Source organism: Heterocephalus glaber, unplaced genomic scaffold (assembly GCF_053883595.1).
Source record: "Heterocephalus glaber isolate CG9 unplaced genomic scaffold, H.glaber_assembly_v1.0 deba00001472, whole genome shotgun sequence".
NCBI classification, from domain to species: Eukaryota; Metazoa; Chordata; class Mammalia; order Rodentia; family Bathyergidae; genus Heterocephalus; species Heterocephalus glaber.
In genome coordinates this window covers 48,597,954-48,621,524 of record NW_028258315.1, presented here as the reverse complement: position 1 = coordinate 48,621,524, position 23,571 = coordinate 48,597,954, and the positions used below count along the sequence as shown (strand labels likewise).

The 23,571-nt window shown below is 41.8% G+C and overlaps 1 protein-coding gene across 6 annotated transcripts in view; it reads left to right on the top strand.

Moving 5' to 3' along the window:
- Positions 1-23,571, top strand: part of Frmd4b (FERM domain containing 4B) — a 351,908-nt gene that overhangs the window by 186,980 nt on the left and 141,357 nt on the right. The window contains exon 1 of one of the 6 annotated variants that reach the window (XM_004854188.4): positions 1,711-2,387. The exons of the other annotated variants lie outside the window; for them this stretch is intronic. Within the exon in view, the coding sequence (XP_004854245.3) occupies positions 2,364-2,387 (24 nt within the window). The 5' untranslated portion in view covers positions 1,711-2,363. Of the gene's footprint in view, positions 1-1,710; positions 2,388-23,571 lie in introns of those variants that run through there. 6 annotated transcript variants of the gene reach the window in all.

Sequence of the window (23,571 nt, the reverse complement as noted above, 5' to 3'; positions counted from 1 at the left end):
CCTCCTCTGACATCTCTCCTGCATGCTACTGTGTCCCTACCATCTAGCCCAGTGCCAAGGAGAACAGGCCACATAATCTACAGGGCTTGAGGCAAAATGAGGGTGTGGGGCTCCTTGTTCAAAAATTAGTAAGAATTATAGCCACACGTAATAGCACATGCTTGTTATCTCAACGCTCTGGGAGGCTGAGGCAGGAGGATCACAAGTTCAAGCCCAGCCTGAACAACTTAGCAAAACTGTGTCTCAAAATAAAAAATAAAAAGCTTAAGATGTAGCTCAATGTGAAGGCCCTGGGTTCAATCCCCAGTATCCCCCTGCCCTGAGAAAAAAAACCCAGATAAAAAAATTGTAAGAGCAGAACACGAGGCCAAGCCTGAGGCCCTTCTGAGCATAGAGTCCTGTGGGACCACAAGTTCACACACCCAGAGTGCCAGCCCTGTTGCTTAGCACCTAATAGATACCCAAAGAAATAGTTATGAAAGTAGATCTAAGGGAACTATCCAAGGACTTCGGCATACAGATTTATAAAAGATGAACAGCGTGTGTGTGAAAGGTCTGCACTGCTGCTCGGTGGCAGAGTTGCGGATAAAGTGACAGATGAGATCACTGGTCTCCTCAGAGACACCAGGCCCAGCCTGTAAATTGGTTGCTGGTTGGAACATGGTGTTTTCATCTCCGACTTCCCTGCAGGACCTCTGTGTGCATTTGGTGCTCAGGGAATATCTGAACCAGAACTGGAGAAAGTTGTGGAGTTAGGAAGGAAATAGTCCTTTCTTTACATTTAGGAGGCAACGAGCCAGTCTTACACTTCACCCTCTTCATTGACAGCAGATGGTTCACACTGTGTTGGCTGCTGGTCTTGGGAAACTGCAGTACTTTGTTGTGTTGGGATTTTATGGTGTGTCTGGTGTTCCTTTGGCTGTATTCTGGGATGGAAGCAATAGTTTTGTGACAAATGCAAAGCTTCTCATAAAAACTCCTAAGATCTTATATTCCTGTAAAAATTGACTCCGTGTATCCGCATATTTTTCCATAAACTGGTGTGCATATTTCTCTTATCTCACTTCCAGAGGCAGTAAAATTTACCAGAAAGTCATTAGGACACTGGTCCAAACCCACCAAGTAGGCTATCATCCAACTGTGTCACACTGTATTTTATGGTCACAGTTTCCCATATATTTATATTTCATTTGGACCTACTCCAAGACATCATTTCATTTTTGATGGAATTTTTCTAGTGTTTAAAGATTTATCCCCTAGGATTCATGTGTTGGAAGCTTGATCCCCATAGTTATATAACAGTATGGGGGCAGTAATTAGAATTGGATGAGATCATGAGAGTAGTGCTCTGATGGCATTGGTGGCCTTACAAGAAAAGGAAGAGACACCCGAGTTAGCACACTTGCTCTTACATGCTTCCAAATTCTTTTTTCTTTGCATACATCATCTCATTTAATTCCTCCAGTTCCCTTATGAAATGGGGATTTTTGCCTCCCTTTTGGAAAGGAGAAAACAGGTTCTGAGAAACAGTAACTTTCTTTTAATACCTCCTTATATAAAATTCCAGAAAGCCTAATTTTTCAGGTCAGAGAAGCATGATACCATTTCACAGGCTTTTACTTAACTATTCCATAAAGAAAAAAAGTGAATGTATTATTTTTCCTGGGATCTGTGTATCCTCTCTTTACTTCATCTTGAAGTATAAGATATTTTGATTATTTCCTATTCATTGAGTAATGTCAATAGTAAATGCTTTTGTGAAATGAAAATAATAAAATAAATCCTTTCTGAGTCCACAGACATCCTGCCAAGATTTCCGGTTTGTGGCTGACCTCTCTAATGCGGACTTATATTACTAAGGTGGTCCCATGGAATTCTGAGTATTAAAGCCATTGACATAAAATAGTTGCTAGGAAAAAAGTTCAGTTACATAGTATTTTTATTTCCATCCATAAATCCCCAGCCTCATCCAGAATATGCATAGAACAGTGAGCTAGAATTGAAGTTTAAATTGGTACCTCTGAATAATCACCCAACTTCTATCATGCATTAACACTGAGGTTGAGAAAACAGTAAATAACATTTTTTCCTGAGTTTTAAATTTGTAATGAAGAGAAACTAGGTGGCCAAAGGAAACAGCAGACTTTTTCAGTTGAGTTTTTTCCCCTCCCGACTTGTGTTGAAAGGCTTTTGTTTCTAATCAAAGCAACAAACGCTAAGGTCATTTCCTTGAGACTATATGGCAGCGGAAGGCGTCGGAGGTTTTAGGTCCCACTTCCACCAGCCTGTAGTTGGAGAACACACACCCCACGGTGCTTAATACATGTGTCCTTTGTCCTGCACGTTCTCTCCAGTCCCTTTAAATGAGCTGCGAGCATGGTTCAGAGGTAAGAATAATTTCTCTTATCATCTTCCAGCTACAGATGGTCTAATGGGGCTTCTCGAGGGTTTACTGATGTTTCTTAGTAAAATCTTAGGCAAATTTTACAATTATAGGGAGGGTGGACTCATCCAAGTACAATATTTTAGAAAGCAACTTTCAAATAGGGAAATTACCCCCCAAAAATGTTTATCTTCACTTATTTCAAAGAACTGCTCTTTCCAGAACAAACCTGGGAAGCTCAGATGGGTACCACAGTGCAGACGGACCTGAACACCCACTTTTCAGAGGTTTTCCTGGCATTGTTTTACATGCTATCTTAGCTCCTTTCAGTGTCTTGAAAGGCTTCTTTGTGATTTTTACTTTAGAACTTTGTTTACTGTACTGAAATACGTAATTCCACCCCCACCCACTTACCCATTTTCTTTTCTTTCTTTCTTTTTTATTATTTTTTGTATTTTAAAGACTCAAACTCCTTTACCCTTGAGAAAAGGACGGTGGAAGGCTCTCTGCATACAGCACAAAAACACTTTTAGATCTGTAATTATTAATCCTCTCATCGGCAAGATGGGGAGGCTCATCGTTTTGGTGAGCACTTGGCAGCAAGGATCCTGATGTCCTAGAACCCATTAGTGGTCCCTCAGAGAACTCTTTGATTATGTCCCTGTTTTACCTTGAGAAAGAAGCAGGAAGATTGAATTGTGTATGCTGAAGACTGTGTGAGATCAGAATTTAGCAGGTCAAGGTAGAGACCTTGGAAATGCCATTTTTGGGAATAGCTATCAATTAATTAATAAAAATTTTATGATTTGCCAGAGGAAGTCCTACATCCTTATTAAAGGGAAGTGTTTTGTTCTTTCCTCTCTTGTAATGTGATTATGGCAAACTCACTAAGCCCAACACCTAGGGTCCATTTTTCTTCCCTGATAGGTCACTGTTAGCAGTGGGGGAGGGGAGGGAAATCTGGATAGACTTCAGAAAACAAAGGAAATTATCTCATCCAGTGGGTTGTGAAACTCTTGGGAATAGAAGGGCATGTGCAGAGGAAGTGAGTAGTATTGGGTAGAGAAAGGAAACATCAAGGAAATAAACATATCACTATAGGGACTAGGATATTAACTCCTCGCCATAATATAACACAAGAGTACAGCCTTAAAAATGAATCGGTTGTCTCTAAATAAGTTCCATCAAAAGGTGTCTAATGTCTGAGAAGTGGAAAGGAATAGGTTATTATCCAAAATACAGTGCTGTGACCCGAGTCCTCAGAGTGGCATTCCAGTAATCTAAGAACTCACTTGAAACAATGCAGACCAGAGAACCCCCTTAGAAGTAAAACAATCTTGTTATGAAGCCCTTTTAGGAATGAGGAACTACAGCTCTCACCGGAGGGTCTAAACCTTTCTCCACCATACTATGTTCCACTCTAGACGTATTCTGTGCACGCTAGTGTGCTGTGTACCTGGCCCCCTATATGGATTATAGGCCCTGTAGGATAGAGGAAGATGTCACAGCTGGAATGGAGGTCCTGCAGATAGGTGCCCTGTCTTTCCCATAGAGAGAGTGCTCCATAGCCACAGAGATGTAGAGGAGTAGGAGTCAACAAATACCTTGGGTAGAGTAGACTTGTTAAATGTATTTCTGCCTTAGGATGTGTAAGCAAGAAGAAAACTTGTAAGTCACTTTGTCCAGTTTCCTCATTCTACCACTAAAGAGATTAAAATCTAGTGAAGTAGTGGAATTTTCCTAAGACTTCATACCCTTTAGGGACATAGTACAGCCTACAGTCTGGGTCTTCTGAGTCCCAATTCTGTGCAGCTGTGCACACATTGCTGTTTTGAGGCCATCTGGTTGCTCTGCCTAATTTCTAGCCTCTCTGAGTTTCATGCAGGAAGAATTTCTTAGGATGGGCACGTGCATCTTGGAACAGAAATGTGAGAGCTGCATCCTAAATAAGAGGCTTCTTCTTAGGCATTGCTTCCAAGTGTTGGCAGAAAACAGTGGGCAGGTTTACAAAAATCCCTGCTCCACAATAAGAACTGGTAAATCTCTAGTCACAACAAGTTATAGTACTGGGTAGAAACTAAAGTGCTAAAATGCTTCCTTTTCGCTTTAAGCATATCATGGAAACCTGGAAGTGCTAGTGAGCTCTCAACAGAGGTCTGTCTCAAGGGTCAAAATTCAAGTACGAGACTTTTGTGTCCTTGAGATAGGATTCAGTAAAGTTTTATTTTTTTTAATGTTGGGAGCCTATAAGATTTTTAAGAGGAAATATTTCTCTAAACTGGAAAGATAAAATTGAGTACAGGTAAACTGTATGTGAACATATGTCAGTATAATCTGGCAAAGTTAGGTGAACAGTTTATTACTCCAGTAACAGCAGCCTGAGAAAATCAAAATATTAGGAAGATTCTGTTTTTTTAATGCTTTTTCTTCTTTTAAATAAGTCCTTGTAGATGAGGCTGAAAAAGATATGTTCTACTTCTGTTCTCTTGTATTTATTTTCTCTTTTGGTTTTCTTCTTTGCTTGTAAGTTATAATGAACAAGTCAGTGGAATTTGTACTTGGTCTTTCAAGACTAGACTTTTTTGCGTCATCCTTTCTATTAGATGTTGCTGTGGTTTGAGTGGATCCCCAAAAAGTCATATTTTGGAACCTTAATTCCTAACAGCAGTGTTGGGAGGTCAGGTTTTTAAGAGGCAATTGGGTTCTTAAGAGGGATCCATGTCACTGTCATGGAAGTGGTCTAGTTACCGCCAGAGCAGGTTGTTATATAACAAAGCCACCCTTCCCCTTCTCTTTCTTCTGCTCACACCCACTTGCCCTTCTGCTTTTCTGCCATGTTGTGGGGCAGCATGAGGTCTTTGCCAGTTGTGGTCACCAAATCTTGGCAAAAGAAAACAAACCAAGAGGGATCCTTTAGATTCATAATTCCCAATAAGAGTGGGAGTAGAGTAGCCCAAATGCTAGCCTTCCGTATCTTTGTCCTGAAAAGCATAGCAGGAGGGGGAGAGAAGAGAGAGAGGGCCGGGGGACAGGCTCTGTGACCAGGGGGAACTAATTTTTCTGATCCAGCCTCAGAATCCTTGAACTAAATGAGTGTGGAGACTAGACTAAGGCTGAGGCTCCTTTGCAGCTTAGAAATATTCTCTGTGACTCCATATCGTTGGCAGCTACTTCTTTTCATCCTGATAAACTGCAGCATGTCTGCCTCTCTGCTTACTCCTATTTCTCTCCCTTTCTCCCTTCCCTCCTTCTCTCTCTTCCTCTTTCTTCCACTGATGTATGCATCATTTGTATATTTATATTTACATTCATTTATGATATAATGTATTATATACATTTATAGATGCATTTTTCTAACCTATATAGATATTCAGGGCATGGGCTATAATGACCCCATAGCCCGTAGAGCCAATGGCAATGTGTGGATAGGGCAAACCAAACAAGGTGAAGTTGGGAATGGAGAAATTAATAAAATGGTTAACTGGAATCAGACATTGAGATGCTATTTTGGAAGAAATTAGGATCTTGTGGGTAATGGATACAACTCTACTATTGAAATTAGATACTATTTTTTTAGATTCCAAATGTTTAAAAAGTCATCGTAAGGCAAGGCACAGTAGTGTACCCCTGTGGTCCAGCTATTTAGGAGGCTGAGGCAGGAAGATCACTTGAGCCCAGAAGTTTGGAGCCAACCTAGGCAGCATGGAGAGGCCTTGTCTCTTTTTTTAAAAATCCCAGGTATGCTGGGCAGCAGCAGTGTGTCAGAGTTGGCCTTTCAAAGGTGAAGGAGATACAGCTACTGCACTCGGAAGCCCCCACCAGTGCTTGGGTACAATAGCGACTGCTCAGTGATTCTCTGCACCTCTTACAAGCTTTACTTCTAGTTCCTTCTCCACACTCTTAGGAAATGTAAAAACTATGGGCAGGAAATGGCTGTAAGTAGTAGAGTTCAATTAGTATTATTTTGAGATCAGAAGATTCAATTGATTTTCACAATAAACCACTAAATCTGAGTTGGAAGAATCCAGTCTCTCTGAGTAGGAATCAAATGTCGACTAAGAAAAAGGAGCCCATGGAGAAAGGCTCCGTTTTGACAGGCCATCTCCACAGGAAGCAGAGAGAGGAAGTGCTAAGGGTGCAGTTGTTAGCAGGAGTCTTCAGGTATAAATCCTGCTTTTTCAGAGACCCCTTTGAGCTTCTTGCAGGGACAATTAAAAAACCCTTTATAATGTTGCTGAGGGGGTTAGAGCTAGCACCTGGCACTAAAGATGTACCTAATGAGCAGTAGTCACTATTATTTAATAACGTGATTATACATCTATTCCCAATACAGCAAATTCAGACAGTGGTGCCATGAGAAAGTGTAGGTACCACCAGAAGAGTGTGTAATGAGTGGGTGATTTATTTCAGGGCCTCTGGTGTTTATGATCACATAAATAAGAACCAGTTACTTTTTTGGATCCACATGTGGCTCTCTCCACTTCTTAACTGTGTCGGGACACCCATCAATCAGCCTCCTGTCATCTGGATACATGAGAACACTTGACCCAGTGGACCTTTGCCTGGATTTACTGGCCAGAAGCTCACAAATAAAGTATGTCCTTTGTGGACTTTGGTCTTAGCTTTCAGTCAGGTGCTCATGTTTTAAGGACCTATTTCTCAGCCATTTTTAGGACATGAACCCAATACAAGTTTGTGGAAAGTTACAGCAAGTCTTCCTAGAAAGATTCTCATCAACCCATTCTGTTTATCCTCAGAAGGGAGAAGAGGTGCTGCAAACTCTTCTGACCTCATTAGTAGATCTATGATTGGTCCCAGCCTAAGGACTATAGTCTTCAGTAGACTGTGTGTGTGCTTCAGAGAATGGCAGGACATTGGGCCTCTGTGTGATGCCTGTCTTAGTCCTTTTTGTGCTGCTATAACACAGGAATTTACTTCTCACAGTTCTGGAGTCTAGGAAGACCAAGGTCAAGGTGCCAGCATTTGATCTGGCAAGGACCTTCTTGGTGCATCCTTGCAGGGGAGAAGGCAGAAAGGCATGGGAGTCTACTGCTGCCTGAAGCCTCTTCTAAAGGCCTTGATTCCATTAAGGAGAGAGCAGCCACCAATGCCTAATCATCTCTTCGAGGCCCCACCTCTTAATTCTGTCACATTGGCAACATCTGAGTTAGGAGGGGGCCAGTTCAAACCCGAGTGATGTCTCAGAAATGGGTTTCTCTGGAATAGTAGCACCTACCCTTATTTGAGCCTCTTAGGCGTGAAGTGTTCCAGCATTGATCTGGGTTCTATCAAAGATGTTTTTGGTTAGAATGTAAGAGCAAGCCCTGCTGCCTCCCCTTCTGCAGTTATTTATACCGCTCCTCTGGGAGTAGGAATCATACCTTCAGCAACAACCAGGTATGAAGTTAGTAGGTTCCCTCTGGGTGCTTGATCTGGTGTTGAGTTGAGAATAAGGTCACTCTAGTGGGACCTAAAAGTAATTGCTCTGTTCACCATTAGACCAACCACCTGGCTTTAAGGGATTCATGTGTAAATCTGCAGAGATTTCACGGTAACCGTGTAACTTCAGTTGGAAGAATAGGAGGTTGGGGCCAAGGATTTAGCTCAGTGGTTCCACTGGCTAGCTGTCAAGAGCAAAGTCCTGAGTTCAATCCCTGGTACAAAAAAAGAAAGAAAGAAAGGAAGGAAGGAAGGAAGGAAGGAAGGAAGGAAGGAAGGAAGGAAGGAAGGAAGGAGAAAAGAAAAGAAAAGAAGAGAAGAGAAGAGAAGAGAAAGAAAGATAAAGGGTAGGTTGTTCTGGGTAACTATGCCTGCCCCAAGTGTCCCCCTCAAGGTGCAAATACTCCTCTATCAGAACAGGTACCCAGGTCTGCTATGCCAGTTCTCTTGCTTTGTGTTACTTTTTTCCTTCTTTTTAAAATAAATTACTTATCAACACATACTGTTAAATAGTTCATATGGAAAAGTACGATGTTGTTTTCCCAATTTGGCAATGGTTTGTTTATTTGTTTGTGTTTAGTGTTTATGTAGTCCAGGCTGGCCTCAAATTTATCATCCTTTTGCCTCAGCCTGACATTATAAATATGTGTCCCCACACCCAGCTTTGTTTTCCCAATTTTTGTAAAATGAACAGCCAATTGCATTTTTTCATTCAATAGATGCTGACTGAGTAGCCTCTTTTCCAAAGTGCATGCTACAAACTAGGGGTACAGTGATTAGGAAGACAGATATATCCCTAAGGGAAGATATTAAATAATGATATACATTGCTATTTAATTACAATTATAAATAGTGCTGCAAGAGAAAAGTATAGAGAGCCAAAAGAACAGATAGCACTCATAATGAGCTTTATGGACCCCAAAGCTATTTCAACTCTCTGTGCCTCCACTAATTTAAACTCGATGGCTTGACACCAGTAGTATTTTTATTATGCAGATCAGGAAGCCAAAGAAACAAAAGGATGAAGTTATTTGCCTGTGGTGATGTCATTAATAAAACCTCTAAGCCTGGACTTGAACTCCAGGTGGTCTGACTCTAATTTATCCATAAGCACTGGCATCTGATGGGAAATAGCTTTTAATGTAGGTGTATGAACATCAGTTGGGCCAGCCAGGCACTTTCCCAGCACTGATGCTTTGAGGAGGAAAGCAACTAAAACAGAGGAGAACCGAGAAGAGGACCAATTTGCCTGGAGCCCAGAGGAAAATGAGCAAAACAGGGGAAGAGGTGGGCGGAAGGAAGCAAGGAAGGGCTTGATAGGCTTAGGGGTCGATGGCTGCTTTCTGATTGCATTAGCTCAGCTCTGACGCTGACTGTGTTCCCTTGTCCAGAAGGCCCTGCATCTCTGCTATGTGAAGTCATGGAGTGGTGCTCTCCAGAGCTGCTGGGTTAGTTCAGATCAGTTTGATATTGTGCATGAGATATGATTGAAATACACGGTGAGTGTTTCAGTTTTTAAAAATGTATTACAATAAAAGACGCATTGCCATGGCGCTCCCTCAATCGACTCCCCCTCACTTTGAACACACTTATCCCATCCTTCCTCTCCCTTTCTGAAACAGTTTTGGAATTTCTCTTTCGTGAGTGTCTTTGCAAGGTATGATAAAAATTATGATGAATGCTACCCAACAGAAAGTCAGGCTTGTGAAAACATTTCAATGTTTCTCATCCACCTTACCCACTGAATCTGGCACCATGTGACTTCTGGCTCTGTACCAAAGCAACCATGAAAGGTAAACCTTTTGAATCAATGCAGGGCATCGAGGTAGCCAACACAGCCCAACTACAGATTCATGAAAGAAAACTTCCAGAACTGCTTGAGAAAGTGGCAAGAACAATGAGATAAATGTGTTCAAAGAAAGGGGGAGTGTTTTCAGGGGAAGGAATGGCAATTGTCTTTTACTATAATACAATCTTTTGAATTTAAACTGACTGTATTTTTCGATCACATCTCATACAACATTTGAAGAGCTGCAGGCCTGGGAGGTTTTATCTGCTTCCTTCACCTGTCTCACAGATGTCTCTCCTAAGCCAAATTGTGCTACACCCTTTTGGAAACTGTATTTTCTTTACAGGTTGTGTGGCTACATTGCTCTGCAGCAGTTTGGATAGTTAATAATTACATCTAACAGCAAATGACAGACTATGCCCTGGATGCCTTCCACGTACTCTCCCGTTATAGCCCAGCTCCGTGAGGCAAACACTGTTGTTATCCATATTTATCAGATTAAGACAGATTTAAAGGGATTAAATGACTTATCCAAGGCCCCACCAGCTAGTGTGAGTCAGGCCTTGAGTGTAGGTTTGTTGGATGCCTCAGGCCCCGCTGATCCCTGCACACGGTTCCCTTCCTGCCTTGGACACTGCCCACTTTACATCTGTGATAGCTATTCTGAGTTAATGATGGAACTGACTAGAAAACTTGGATTTTACATTAAGTTTCATTTCCTAGGCCAACAGTTACATTTCACAGTGGGGGGGGGGGGAGGAAAAGAAAATGAAACCCAATAGAAAGAACACCCTGGACCTTCACCCTGAGCTAAAGCAGGTTACAGATTTGCCAGCCTATGAAGAGCTTTCACCAGCTTGCCAGCCACACGCTCACCTGGTCACACAGGCACAAATAGTGACGTCGAAAAAGGAGATGGGAGGACACATCTTTGCATATTAGCCCAAAGACTTTTGGAAGAGAATTAAGGGGCAAAGCAGAATCATTTTAATATTTATTGTGCCCAGACTGTGCTTGTTTAATTCCCATACAGCCTCATAAAGTCGTCACATACTTTCTGACATTTGAGATCGTTCATTTTCTTTAAACAGATTAATGGAGATATAATTGACCTATCATGCAGTTCACCCAGTTAAACTGCATAATCCCTGGTTTTTATTTTTTATGTCCCTATTTCACAATAGACGACCAGAACAAATGCCTCTGGTGGCTTCTCTTTCTTTTATTTTTTGCCCCACTTCATCCAGTCTCATTGTAAGGTAACCAGTCTCCCCTGTAAGTGTCCCCAGATCTTCTGGCCCAGACCCTCAGAGCTTCCAGTGGGTCTCACCTTGCAGTGACTTCAGCGGTGGCCTCAGACCCCAGCATGCCCCTGGAGTGACTCAAAAAGCTTATGTAATCACAGGCTGCAGCATGCCACTCTGCCTTTCTAACGGTCTCCAGGTGATGCTGCTGCAGTCCAACGCTTGCCCTTGGAGCACTGATGCCTCGTTGGCCCTCTGACCTTGCCTCCTGCCTCTCACTTTCGGTGACCAAGCTCCAGCCACATTTGCTACCATTTTTTCCTAAAACTGTGCATACTCAGTGGGCTGTTTTACTCCCAAGAGCAGTGGGAATTGGTTCTGGAAGGGCAAGGAAAAAATTTTGAGACATTCCAGTAGTCCACAGCCCTTCAAAGCTTAATTCTACCCAAAAGATAGAAAACATATTGGGGCTATTAAAATTTCAGGGGAGAAAAGGGTATTTTGGGGGAAGTCTAGAAAGTTGCTTAAGAGTACAACAATGGGGAAGAAGTCCTGCAACATCTTAAACAAAGCAGGCACATTCCTGCCTCAGTCCCTTTGCACTCCCTGGGCCCTCAGTCTGGAATGTTCTTTGCTCAGCTTTCCAAGGCTCATCCCTCATTGCTGTCACAGGTTAAATATCACCTCCTCAAGTAGCCCTTCCCTGGCCATTCTGTATAAAGTACCAGCTCTACCACATCACATCACTCTGTCCATGTTTGCATGACCTGAAACCGTGCTGCACATTGCTTGGTTTGCCTGTTGGCTTTGTCTCCTTCACTAGCACTAGTGAGTGTGTATGAGGGGAATGTTTTGATTGGTATGTATCACTGTTGAAGTCCCAGAGTCTACTATAAAGTCCAGGACACAAGAAGAGCTGATAAATATTTGTGACTAGGTGAATAGATGCTAACAACATACTTGATAAAGTAACAGAGCTGAGATTTGAGCCTGGGGGTTCGTTGTCTGAAGGTACCCACAGGAGAATGAGTCACAGTTCACTGATGTCTGTGCTCAACCTGCGAGTCACCTAACAGGCAGGGCAAAGGAGCAACACTTTTCCAAAAAGTTTTCCAAATTATTTCATCCCAGTCCCATTCCTTTATTTTCTCCCATCATTTATCACAACTATGAATAAAGGGGATGGAGTAGAAACACCCAAATTTGAAGTGAGGAGTGCTGTACGCTAAGGATTATGGTTTATAGCATCCTCCCATTTTATATGTGAGGAAACTGGGACTCAGAAAACTTAATTCAATACCCATTGTGGTTTAGATTCAGTGTTCCCTGAAAGTCTCATGCATTCGGTGGTGGGGCTTTTAGAAAGTGATTAGGCCCTGGCAGTGCTATACTCAGCAGCTCAAGGTGTAGTCCCTGGAGGCATGGCCTGGAGGGTGGATCTCCCTCTCCACCTCCTCCCTTCTCTCTCTGCTTCCTGGCCACAATGCCTCTGCCATGCCTCTCTGCCATGCCATTCCTACCTTGGAGCCAGCCAACTATGGACTGAAACCTCTCAAACCCAGAATTCTCCTCCTTTAAGTTGTGAGTGATTAATATTTTCTCCCAGAGAGAAGAAAAGTGACTAAGACAGTGTCCCAGGTCCCCTAACCACTATTAAAGAAGATGTGAAGCCAGGCTGTCACTTCTCTGCAGCCTTGCCTGGAGACTGACACACGTGATTATAGTTCCATTATCTTGAGTGTCAATCATATACAACATCCAGCACATTCTAGAACATTTCCATTATCTGAGCGATCTCTTGGACATGGATGCAGAAGGTTTGCTCTTTTTCAGCCTTGTATCTGTCCTACCTTGGGAAAGTGGGAAGGTTACTTAAAATGACATATGTCATGATCCGTAAATAAAATAAAAATGAATTCTGGCCACTTCAACTATGGCATGAGATTTAGCCATCGGACATTCACCTGCCATACATGTGCAATCTTTCATCCTGAAGAGCCTGACACAAAGTAGATACTCAAAAAATATACATTCACTGAAAGTAAACAAAACAAAATAATGAATGAAGCCAGCATAATGGAACATGCTCACAATTTGATGAAAATTGGGTATTTAATAATCAACAGAAAGAAATAATAAAAATATAAGACAGCATTGAAAATTATGGTCAATCTTTAATTTTAAAAAGTGGGTTAGGGCCAGGGATTTAGCTCACTGGTTTTGCCACCTGCTGCACAAGCACAAGGACCCAAGTTCGATCCCTGGTACCAAAATAAATAAATAAATAAATATAAAAGTGTGTTAAGGCCAGGGATTTAGCTCAGTGGTTTCGCCTGCTGCGCAAGCCCAAGGACCCAAGTTCGATCCCCGGTACCAAAAACAAAAGTGTGTTACAGCGGAAGACACATTGCCATGAATCCATTTGAGAATACTCCATCTCTCTTGAACACACTTATCCTGTTGTCCTTACTACTTTCTGGAGCAGCTCTGAAGTCCTCTTTCATGAGTGCTTTTTTGCTCTCTCCTTGCTGCTTCCATGTCCTGAATCAACTCAAAATGTTTACCTTTCACTGTCATTTTGACTGTGAAGAAGAGCAGAAACCACATGGTGCCACAAATAGGTGGATGAGGACACACCATAATGTTTTTATGAGCCTGCCTTTCCATCAGATGGCACTCAGCAGCAGCATTCACTGTATTTATTATCACACCTCATAAAGACACTCACAAATGAGGACTTCTAGAATTGCTTCAGAAAGTGGCCTGAACAATGGAATAAGTGTGTTGGAAGAAAAGGAGATTAATGAATCCCCAAAAGAGCAGGATTAATGGCAATGTGTCTTACTGTAACAAATTTTTAATTTAAACATTTACCATATATTTTGATCACAGCGCATAGAATAATGCCATTACAGGGGGTATCTACTCTTGGTTGCTCCTACTGGAGTTTTAGTTCATAACACTATTGTGTTTGGAGAAGGAGAGACACGTGTGAATTTCCTTAGCCACTGGGCAGAATTCACATTGGCTGAGACACAGAGACACAGCCACGGAACAAAACTGAGAGTTCTGCAAATATTTCTAATTATCTGCCAAAATATTCATAGAAATCTGGGAATAACAGGAGTTGTCTGACTCTCCAAGCCCATCTTTTCTTTTTCCACCTTTTGTCCTTGTCATAGGAACCACTTTTCTTCTCTAAATAAATCACTTTTCTGTGATAAAACTCTTCCCTGCTCCAGTGCATTAAACCCTCCAGGACTCTGAAGAGATGACAGTAGTTAGAATAATAGTTCCCAAGCCAGAAATACCAAGGCTTTTTTTCTTCCCTCTGGGGCTGTTATAAAATTTTCCAGTTTTTTTAAAAGTGCCTTTAGTTTCATTGACTTTAGTTTAATAAAAGGCTTTGGGAGCCGGCAAGCTGAGCCAACGAGGCCACCAGAACCATAAGATGGCGTGCTGCACGTTCCCCAGTGCTCCCCAGGTTAGGAGAGTTGGGTTCACTTTACAATGGCCACTTCCCATCTCGGAAGCCTTCCCACTGTAAAAGGCACAAAAGGAAGATTTGTGCGTAGGAGCTGGCTTACGAGGTGAGATTGAAAAATATGATAACTAAATCTTTTCTTTATTATAGAAAAAGTCACAATGCCATTAATTCCCCTCAAAATACTCTCCCTCTCTTCGAACACACTTATCCCATTATTCTTGCCACTTTCTGAAGCAGTTCTAAAAGTCTTATCTTGTGAATGTCTCTAGTTGTTGTATCCTGGCTGCCTCAGTGTCCTGAATTGATTCAAAACCGTTACCTGTCATGGTCATTTTGATTTTGAGGAAGAGCCGGAAGTTGCACAGTGCTGATACAGTGAATAAGGTGGAGGAGGACACACTGAAATGTTTTTTAACCAGCCTGTCTTTCCATTGGATGGCACTCAGCAGAAGCACTCACTGTAGTTCTGATCACACCTCGTAAAGACACAAGGGAGGACTTCCAGAGTGCTTCAGAAAGTGGCAAGAATGATGGGATAAGTGTGGTTGAAGCAAGGGAGAGTATTTGAGGGAATTAATGGTAGAGTGTCTTTAACTGTAATAATTTTTTTATTTAAACATTCACTGTCTGTTAGACCACACCTCACATATTGCAGTGTGTTTTAACTTTACTGTTCAGTGAATACTCTTGGAAGGGCCAGGAGACCGTCTGAGAGTGCAGACTGAGGGAGGTCCCAGCTGGAGGTCTCTGCTCTGTGTATCTGTGTGACCTTAGAGAAGTCCCATCCTTTCTTTGGGCCTCAGTGGCCACACTTGAAAACCTGTTGTAAAGCTCAAAAGAGGTAATAGAGGTGAAAGTAGCTGAAAAGTTTAGGCACCCCAGACAAACAAGGTGATATGGGGCATCCAGGCCATGTTTAAATGTGGCTAGGCTACTTGCTCCTTTCTCTTCTGCAGGGTTCAAGGACAGAGTAGAACTACTCACCTCCCACCTGGTACCCAAACATGACCTTTGAAAGTGTCCACCCTCGAGGAGTCTGTAGCAATCGCTTAGTTTTTAGCTGGTGAAAATACAATATTAGTAATAATCTTACCAAGGCTCCAGTGAAGTGAGGTTTCTTGCACAAGGTCACACAGGTCACATAGAGCACACTGGGGTTTAAACCCAGACCTGTGTTCTTGACCTTTTTGCTTCTTAACAAATACCTTATACTTTGAAAGAATAATAATAGCTGCTGTTTAGGAATTGCTCATAATACCCTAGGCGAAACTATCCCCATTTTACAGCAGCTACTTAGAGCTGCTTAAGCCTACATGGCTTACCCAGAGTCACCAACTAGTTGAGCCCCAGTTTAGGTTATCTCCTGCCTAACTCTGATCAAAATTCCGAATTCTGGAGTCCAGTGACTGCCTGAGGAGTTTGCCTGACCCACTGTCCAGGCCACTCTTAGCAGAAGCAGCAGCGCTTTCTTCTGTGACCTAGCCCCGCTCTCCCCTGCCTTCCGAAATGAAACACTGTGCCACAGAAGCAAGGGTCAGAAACAACGCTGAGGCAGGCCATAGGGGAAAACATTTGGTTCCCTGGATACAGCCCAGGGCTGGGTGAGATTTCCTCTCACAAGACAAGTCCCTTCTGGTGGGGGCAGAACGGAACTGAGAGTAGAATAGAGCAGGAACCAAAGTGGGGAGAAACTTGCCGACAGAGCACAACGCTGCCTGATCATTTCTGCTTGTGAATGAAAACGCTGTAAACAGTTTCCACAGAGGATTTCAGGTCACTGCAGCCTCTGTTAGCAGGAAAGGGATTGCAGAAGGATAGCAGCAACACAGCTGGGGTGAATCTGGCAACTCAGTGGCAAAGGAATCCAACATCGCATTGTACATTTTGAATATATACAATAAATGTGTGTGTGTGTGTGTGTGGTGCTAGGGGTTGAACCCAGGGCCTTTGCACTGAGCTACATCCCCAGCCCCCTTTTTTAATTTTTTATTTTTCATTTTGAGACAGAATCTCACTAGGTTGCTAAGTTGTCCAGGCTGGTCTCAGACTTGTGATCCTCTTGCCCTCCCAGAGTGCTGGGATTACAGGCACTACCACATCTGGCTACAATAATTTTTTTTTAATATAGGCAAAAGAGTCACTGAGTTGTCCATGGGACTTGATCTGTAGAAATGGGTAGAAAACTCAGAACTGAAGCAGGAAATAGAAATAAAGGTAAATTTGTTCATTCCTTCATTTTGCAAATATTTACCAGCATCCACAATGAGCTAGGCATCATTTTAAGGTGTAGGAAAACTCGAGTAAATGAGAAACACCCTTGTAGAGGAACTTATATTCCAATGGGAAAAGCAGATAGCGTGGTGTTTGATATGAGAGTTGGTGTCCTGGGTCAGGAGAACCTATCTGTGGATTTATCCACAAGTACAATGATACAGGTTAATGATCCATTCCATTTTTATGTTCATTTCTTTTGCCAAGCTCCATTCCTGGCATGCATGAGCATAGACCCTGATTTTAAACATGCCCAAAAATAAGTCCTTCTGAAGTTAAGAAGGGCAGACTGTGAACGCAGCTCTGTCTAGTGCTGAGGACTCTGAGCTTTCATCTTTTTTTATATGATCTGCCTATGGCCTCGGCACCCTGAAAGAGCTCTCTGAACATCACACTTTCCCCAGACATCCTCCTGCCCTTGCACTTCGCCAGTGATGCACTGGCAGGTGTTTCACAGCCAGATCTCTGGGACAGGGGTGCTGGCTTGTAGCATGTGCCAGTTTTTGTAGTTTAAATTCTCTTACCTTCACTGATTGGCTGAGTTGGGATAAAATGAGCAGTAGCACCTTGTTAGATTATGTGGTTTCTGTACCCACTCAGCAGACATGAATATCCTCAAGAAGAAAGATAACAGTAAGTAATACAATAGTAATAGTAATTGATAATCACTACTAATAATAATAGACAGACTGATCGGAAAGGGAAGAGTTTTAGCTCCACTACTTTTGTTTCAATGTGTTCATTTTTCTGTATGTTTATACATGCACTTTGATTTTTAATATTGGTTGTGTCTAACATTCAGCAACTCGGTCTGCTGGAGGGACAAGTATTTTCATGACTAAATATTAGAAGCCTCTAAGTTGAGAGGGAATATTTTATTTGCAGTGGTACAAGAAGTCCTAGATGTTAAGAATTTTCTGGAAAGAACTTAAGGCTAAACAAAATAAATCAGACATGGAAAGTTAAATATCACAAGGTTTCTCGTATGTGAAAAGCCTGAAATATCAATAATTTAAAGAGCAAAATGAAAGATAAATAATAGGAAACAAGATAGACCTTTTACAGATGGAAAGGGGATTGAGGGATGAATGGAGAGGGGAGGGAGGAGAGATAAAGGGAATTAAAAATGACTAAGATACAATATGTATATATACCTGTCTTCATTACTTTTCTCATTGCTGAAACAAAATACCCAGCACCCAAAGTTGAAGGAGGAAAGGTTTATTTTGGCTCACAGTCTGTAGAGGTTTCAGTCCATAGTTGGCCGACTCAAAGCAGGGTGGCATGGCAGAGGGGACACAGTTCATGGCAAGCAGAAGGCAGCAAAGCAACGAAGTAGCAAGCAGCAAGAAATCACAGCAGCCTTCTTTCTGTCCCTTAGAGTAGGTAGCACTTATACCCAGTGTGGGCCTTGCCATTATCCACTCCCAGAACTATAACAAACTAATCAGTGGACTAATTTAGTAATCACACACCATTGATCCCAGCATCGCACACTTAATCTCAGCATCACACATTCTAGATCCAGCCATCTCTGAAAAGTCCCACCTCTGACCACATGAGACTTTGGGGGCACATCTAGACACAAGCCATAACAGTACCAACTCCCTACAGTACATGTAATAATCATGTAACAAGAACGTGTACTAATTGTTTTTAAAAGGATTTTCTAGAAACTTTGTAGTGGCTCACATCTGTAATCCCAGCTACTTGAATGCCTGAGGCTTAAAGATTGGAAATTCAAGTTCAACTTGGATAACTTAATGAGACCCTATCTCAAAAAAAATTGTTTTTTTCCCAGTTGTGGATATAGCTCATGGTAGAGCATTTGCCTAGCATGTGCAAGGCCCAAGGACCTCAAAAAAATTCAGGGGAAAAAAAAGAATTTTTCTGTGTATTCCAAATGTGTTTTTCTGTTTTCACAACTTGGTAATGCTTTTCTAAGTTCCCTTCTCAAATAGTACATTTCTACCAACCAGTTACAGACAGGATAGGACTCTGGACCTAGTACAACACATTGTTGTTAACTATAAACTTCCTATGCAATTTTCACCATCTACTTTCATATGGATCACCAAAAACAGAGACTTTGTGAAGCATAAATCAGTGATTCAAACAGGATTGATGAGGAATGGTAACAGGAAAACTCTGACAATAATCATGTCCTCCAAAATTAGTGTAAAGTTGATCCAGGTTTTCTGATTAAGATTTGTTAACTTTTAAGTTTCCACAGCAATGTATGTAATCTATGGTGGCTTATAGTCAGGATTTCTGGATGTCATAGAGTTGGTAAACAGGACACAGAATATCTTTAAATTTGACTACTACAATTTATTTTAGAAATTCCTTCCCCTGACCTTCCCATGTCTTTACTTTTAAGTTTTTAAAAGATGCAGTACTTCTGCTCCTTCTTATAGGCTGCTTTTCACAGGAAAAGAGAAAACGGGCAGTTGGCAAAGCAAAAATTTCCAGACCACAGGGTGTCTGCTACTTACATAATCACTGAAGCCAAAATTTCCATTTTCTCCAAGTTGACCAGAGAACTTCATTTCTCATTAAACTGAACTGCTGATAAAAATGAAAACCTCCCCCATCTAAACACACACATATACACATACACACACACACACACATGTATGTACCCACACACGCACATATGCACACACAAGTTCGCTCTCAGCTTTTCTTGGTTACACTTTTGGGGCATTTCCTGTTTATATTATATTTGTGCCTCCATTATTTTGTTTTTTGTGCTTTGTTTTTGGGGGTTTTTTTAGGCTCATTGATACTGTACCATGACTTCTAAAAATAGAAGCTAAAAGCTGGTTTTCAGTAAAGAGGATTTTTTTTCCAGAGGAAAAACAGCAAAAATATTCTGCATGACTTGGTAAAAATAAACATTTGACCATCTCCCATCAGTGCCCACTATGAGTTGCTAATTGAAAAAGTACAGTTAGAATATTTATAAAGAGAACCTTGGTTTTAACTGCCATTTCTTCCAGGAAGGAATGTCCCTGCTTTTTTCCTCTCCTGGTGTCCAGTGAGTCCTTTGTTGAACTGAGCTCAACTCGATTACCTGTTAGACCTCAGGCAAGTTGTTCTAAACCTCCTAGAGGCTCAGATTCTTCAGTGTAAAACAAGAGATGAAAACAACCCATTTCACAGGGTGGTAATGAGAACTTAGTGGATAAAATGCATGCAGATGCACATGACACAAAGCCATCTGCATATATTCATTTTCATTTTGAGTTGGTGGGAACAAAGGTGGCCTGGCCCAAGGCACACCTGGTCCTGATCCGACAAGAAGCAACTGGGTATCATCTCCATTCCCCAACTTGAGGCCATGTAGATGGGCAGGCCTGCATGGTGGTTCTGAGTCTGTGGATTATCACTGGGGAATTGGGATGGAATTAAACCCTGACTGTTGTCTCCAGGGTTTATCTGGTAGGATGATTTTCAACTGAAATGTGACAGAAAGCTTGGCATCTTAATAATCCAGAAGAAACTTTTTCACAGGAAAAATAACTGTTTAATCAACTTTAACCATTTATGGCAAACAGAATCATACTCAACAGCTTGCAAATCATCTTCACCATCAATAGAACCCACTGCACAAGGATAAAGGTGAACTGGGTAACATGTGTCAGGCACTTAGCACAGACCTTAACTCCGAGATTTGCTCCATAACTAGGGTAGTACTGGTGATACGGTTATCATCAGTGCTTGTGAGTCAGGCTTTAGGTTCAACCTGCTTTAATACAAGAGACAAAGTTATATGAGAGTGGATGGGATGTGGTTTTGTGACAGAGCATGTGCTTAGCATGCACAAAGCCTTGGGTTCAAACCCCAGTATCAAAGGAAGAGTTTAAAAAGTTAAATGAGATTGATTCTTTTATCCTTCCCATTTCACAGGGCCAGATTTAGAAAGATATCATGAGGTTCGGGCCATATTCTCAAGTATAAATGGCAGGGTTGGGATGCATACCTAAGGCTTGTGACTCCGAATCCTGGACACATCTCATGGACACCAGCATGAGGTCTCCTAATGGCCTTCAGCTCCAGACATAATAAATTGTTTGTTTCTTTCTTCTTTGAACCAGGCTTTTCTTTTCACCAGCCTTATGAGATCAGGCTATAATCCAATAAGGGCTATTCTTTTATCAGAAAACCCTCCAAGGAAATGTCTGCCCAAAGCTGGCTGGAATTGCTTGCCAGGTTGATACCAGAGCTGTGGAAATGGCTCTCCAGTGCCTAGGGAGCCTTTCTTGTTCACTTTCCTCCAACTCTGCCAGGAAAAAGGGAGTTTGCAGTCGAATGCTCATGTCCCCAAAACAGGATTAGCTCCAATCCATTGGGAGCCACTTGTCAAGAGCTATGGACCAGAAAAAGTTCTTTCTAGCAGTATCCTTATTTCTTCTGCTTTCTGTGTAAGGAAAAGTGATATTTGCTCAAAACTGAATTCCACTGCCAATTTAGAGCCCTTACTGTTTCTTGAAAATAGCTTTTTTAATGTTCATAGTTTCACTTCTTCTGCAGCAGTTGTTCTCAAAAGGAGTGATTTTGTCCTGCAGGGGACATCTGGAAATTTTTGGAGATATATTTGGTGTCACAGGGTGTTCTGGGATCTAGACAGTAGCAGTCAGGGAGGCTGCTTAGGACTCTAGAGTGTACAGAATAGCAAAGAATTATCCAGTTGCAAGTATCTGTAGTGTTGAGGCTGGGGATTCTAGGACAATCTTCCAGAGATAGGGGCCTGTCTATCACATCAGTGGATCTATATTAGTACCAAGAACACTGCTTTCATGTAGAAAATACCCAGTCAGTATTGGTTGAGTGAATGACTGAACACATGATTCAGAGCCTGGCCCCACTGAATGAATTGCTTTATTAACTGGGCTACAGCTTAAGCCCAGATTAACATAGAGTCAGAGTCAGAAGGCCATATAACTGACAAATAGCATCCTATACCCCATGGGTTCACATTAACATGCTGAGCCAAGGAAACAACTCAACAGGTGGGGCTTAATCCCATCCTGACTGCTCAGTGAAACCACTAGCAAGCCTAGACACTGATCTTAGGATCTGTCTGCATTTCTTTAGGGCAGTGCCAGAAAATGCTTTTCTGATGCAGCATCCTGAGAGTGGCCAGAACCAGTCCAGGTGGCCTGGGTGAATCTAGATGAGCTTTTCCTGAAAAGTATTATACTTTGCAATGAAGATGCTACAGGATCATCAAAATAAACAGTGAATATTTAAATTTAAAATATTTACTACAGTAAAAAATACATTGCCATTAGTCCCCTTCAAAATACTCCCCCTCACTTTGAACACATATCCTATTGTTCTTGCCACTTTCTGAAACAGTTCTGGAAGTCTTCTTTCATAAGTGTCTATAAGATATGATCAAAAGTACAATGAATATTGCTGCCAAGTGCCATTTAACAGGAAGGTAGGCTCATGAAAACATGGTATGTTCTCATTCACCTTTTTCACTGTTTCTGGCACCATAGAACTTCTAGCTCTTGCCCCAAGTCCAAATGGCCATGAAATGTAAATGTTTTTAATTGATTCAGGTCATCCAGACAGCCATGACAGCACAACTAAAGATACTTGTGAATGAGGACTCCCAAACTGCTTCATAACATGGCAAGAATGATGGAATAAGTGTGTTCAAAGTGAGGAGGAGTAATTTAAAGGGGATTGATGGCAATGTGTCCTTTACTGTAATAATGTTTAAAATTATTTTTTCACCATATTTTTTATCACACTTCCTACATGTGATGCCCAAGGTAGGTGGGATTTAATATGTAAGACGTATTAAATGGAAGATACTCTGTACCAGAAGTCATGTGATACAGCATGAAGAGCATGGATTCTGGTGTCAGTACACCTTGGTTTACATCTGGCCCTGCCTCTTCCTAGCTCTGTGATCTTGTGAGGTGAGATCTGCCATTCACCTTAATTGAGCCTCAGTTTTCTCATCCACGAAATGAAACCAGAAATCAAATTCTACTTACAGGGTTGGAATGAAAATTCATTTCAATGGCTCACATAAGTAAAAGAAAGGACTTTGGATCATACCAGACACATGGCCAGTAGCCATTATTTTTATTGCCATTTGTCTCACAGAAGATGACTCAGTCACTCAATTTCTCTTTGGAAAACTGACTTCTCATTTTTTTCTCATTCTCTTTTCAATTTATTTCTCATTCACTTTTTTCTCATTCCTTCTCCACCCACCCATTTTTTCTTTCCTTTTCTTTCTTTCTTTCTTTCTTTCTTTCTTTCTTTCTTTCTTTCTGTCTTTGTCTCTTCTGCTGTTAGCCTTTCTCCCTCTCTCTCTTGTCTCTGTTTCTTTCTCCACCTCCCATGAATAGCAAGGGATGTAGGGGAGGCTGCTTCAGTCCAATTAATGGAACCTGAGAGCCTAACCTACCTTGTAGCAATACAATCTGGGACAACTCAACCTGTTTACCTCAGTTTTGCCATCTGTGAAATGTAAAGTCTCATTCCTACCTCAGGGGATGGACAGTGGAAGTGGAAGTCCCTACCTCTCATGTGACCTGGAGTGAGCACTCGAGGCAAGCTGTGTAGTTATGCTGGAGGCGCAGGCAGCATCTTGAAAGAACTGGACAGAGTTGCAGCTGACTGTCTGGAGACATCTGTGTCAGCCCAGGCCATTCTCTGGAGGAGTGTCAATAGCTCATCCTCAGTCACCACCCAGAGATGGTATAAAAGGGCCCTGTTCAACTGGGGTTGACATCATTTGGGTGAAACATAAAACTCCATCCACTCAATAGATCCCAAAGTAAGGACGTCCTAGATACATCTGCCCCTCTCTCTGGCTCCTCCAGAATATCTCATCTGATGAGAAGTTTAATAGCTCACCTGGTTTTCTGGGTGGAAAGCTTGTTTATTATGTGTAAGTTTTTCTGGGCCAAGACTTAGGAGTTGTTTG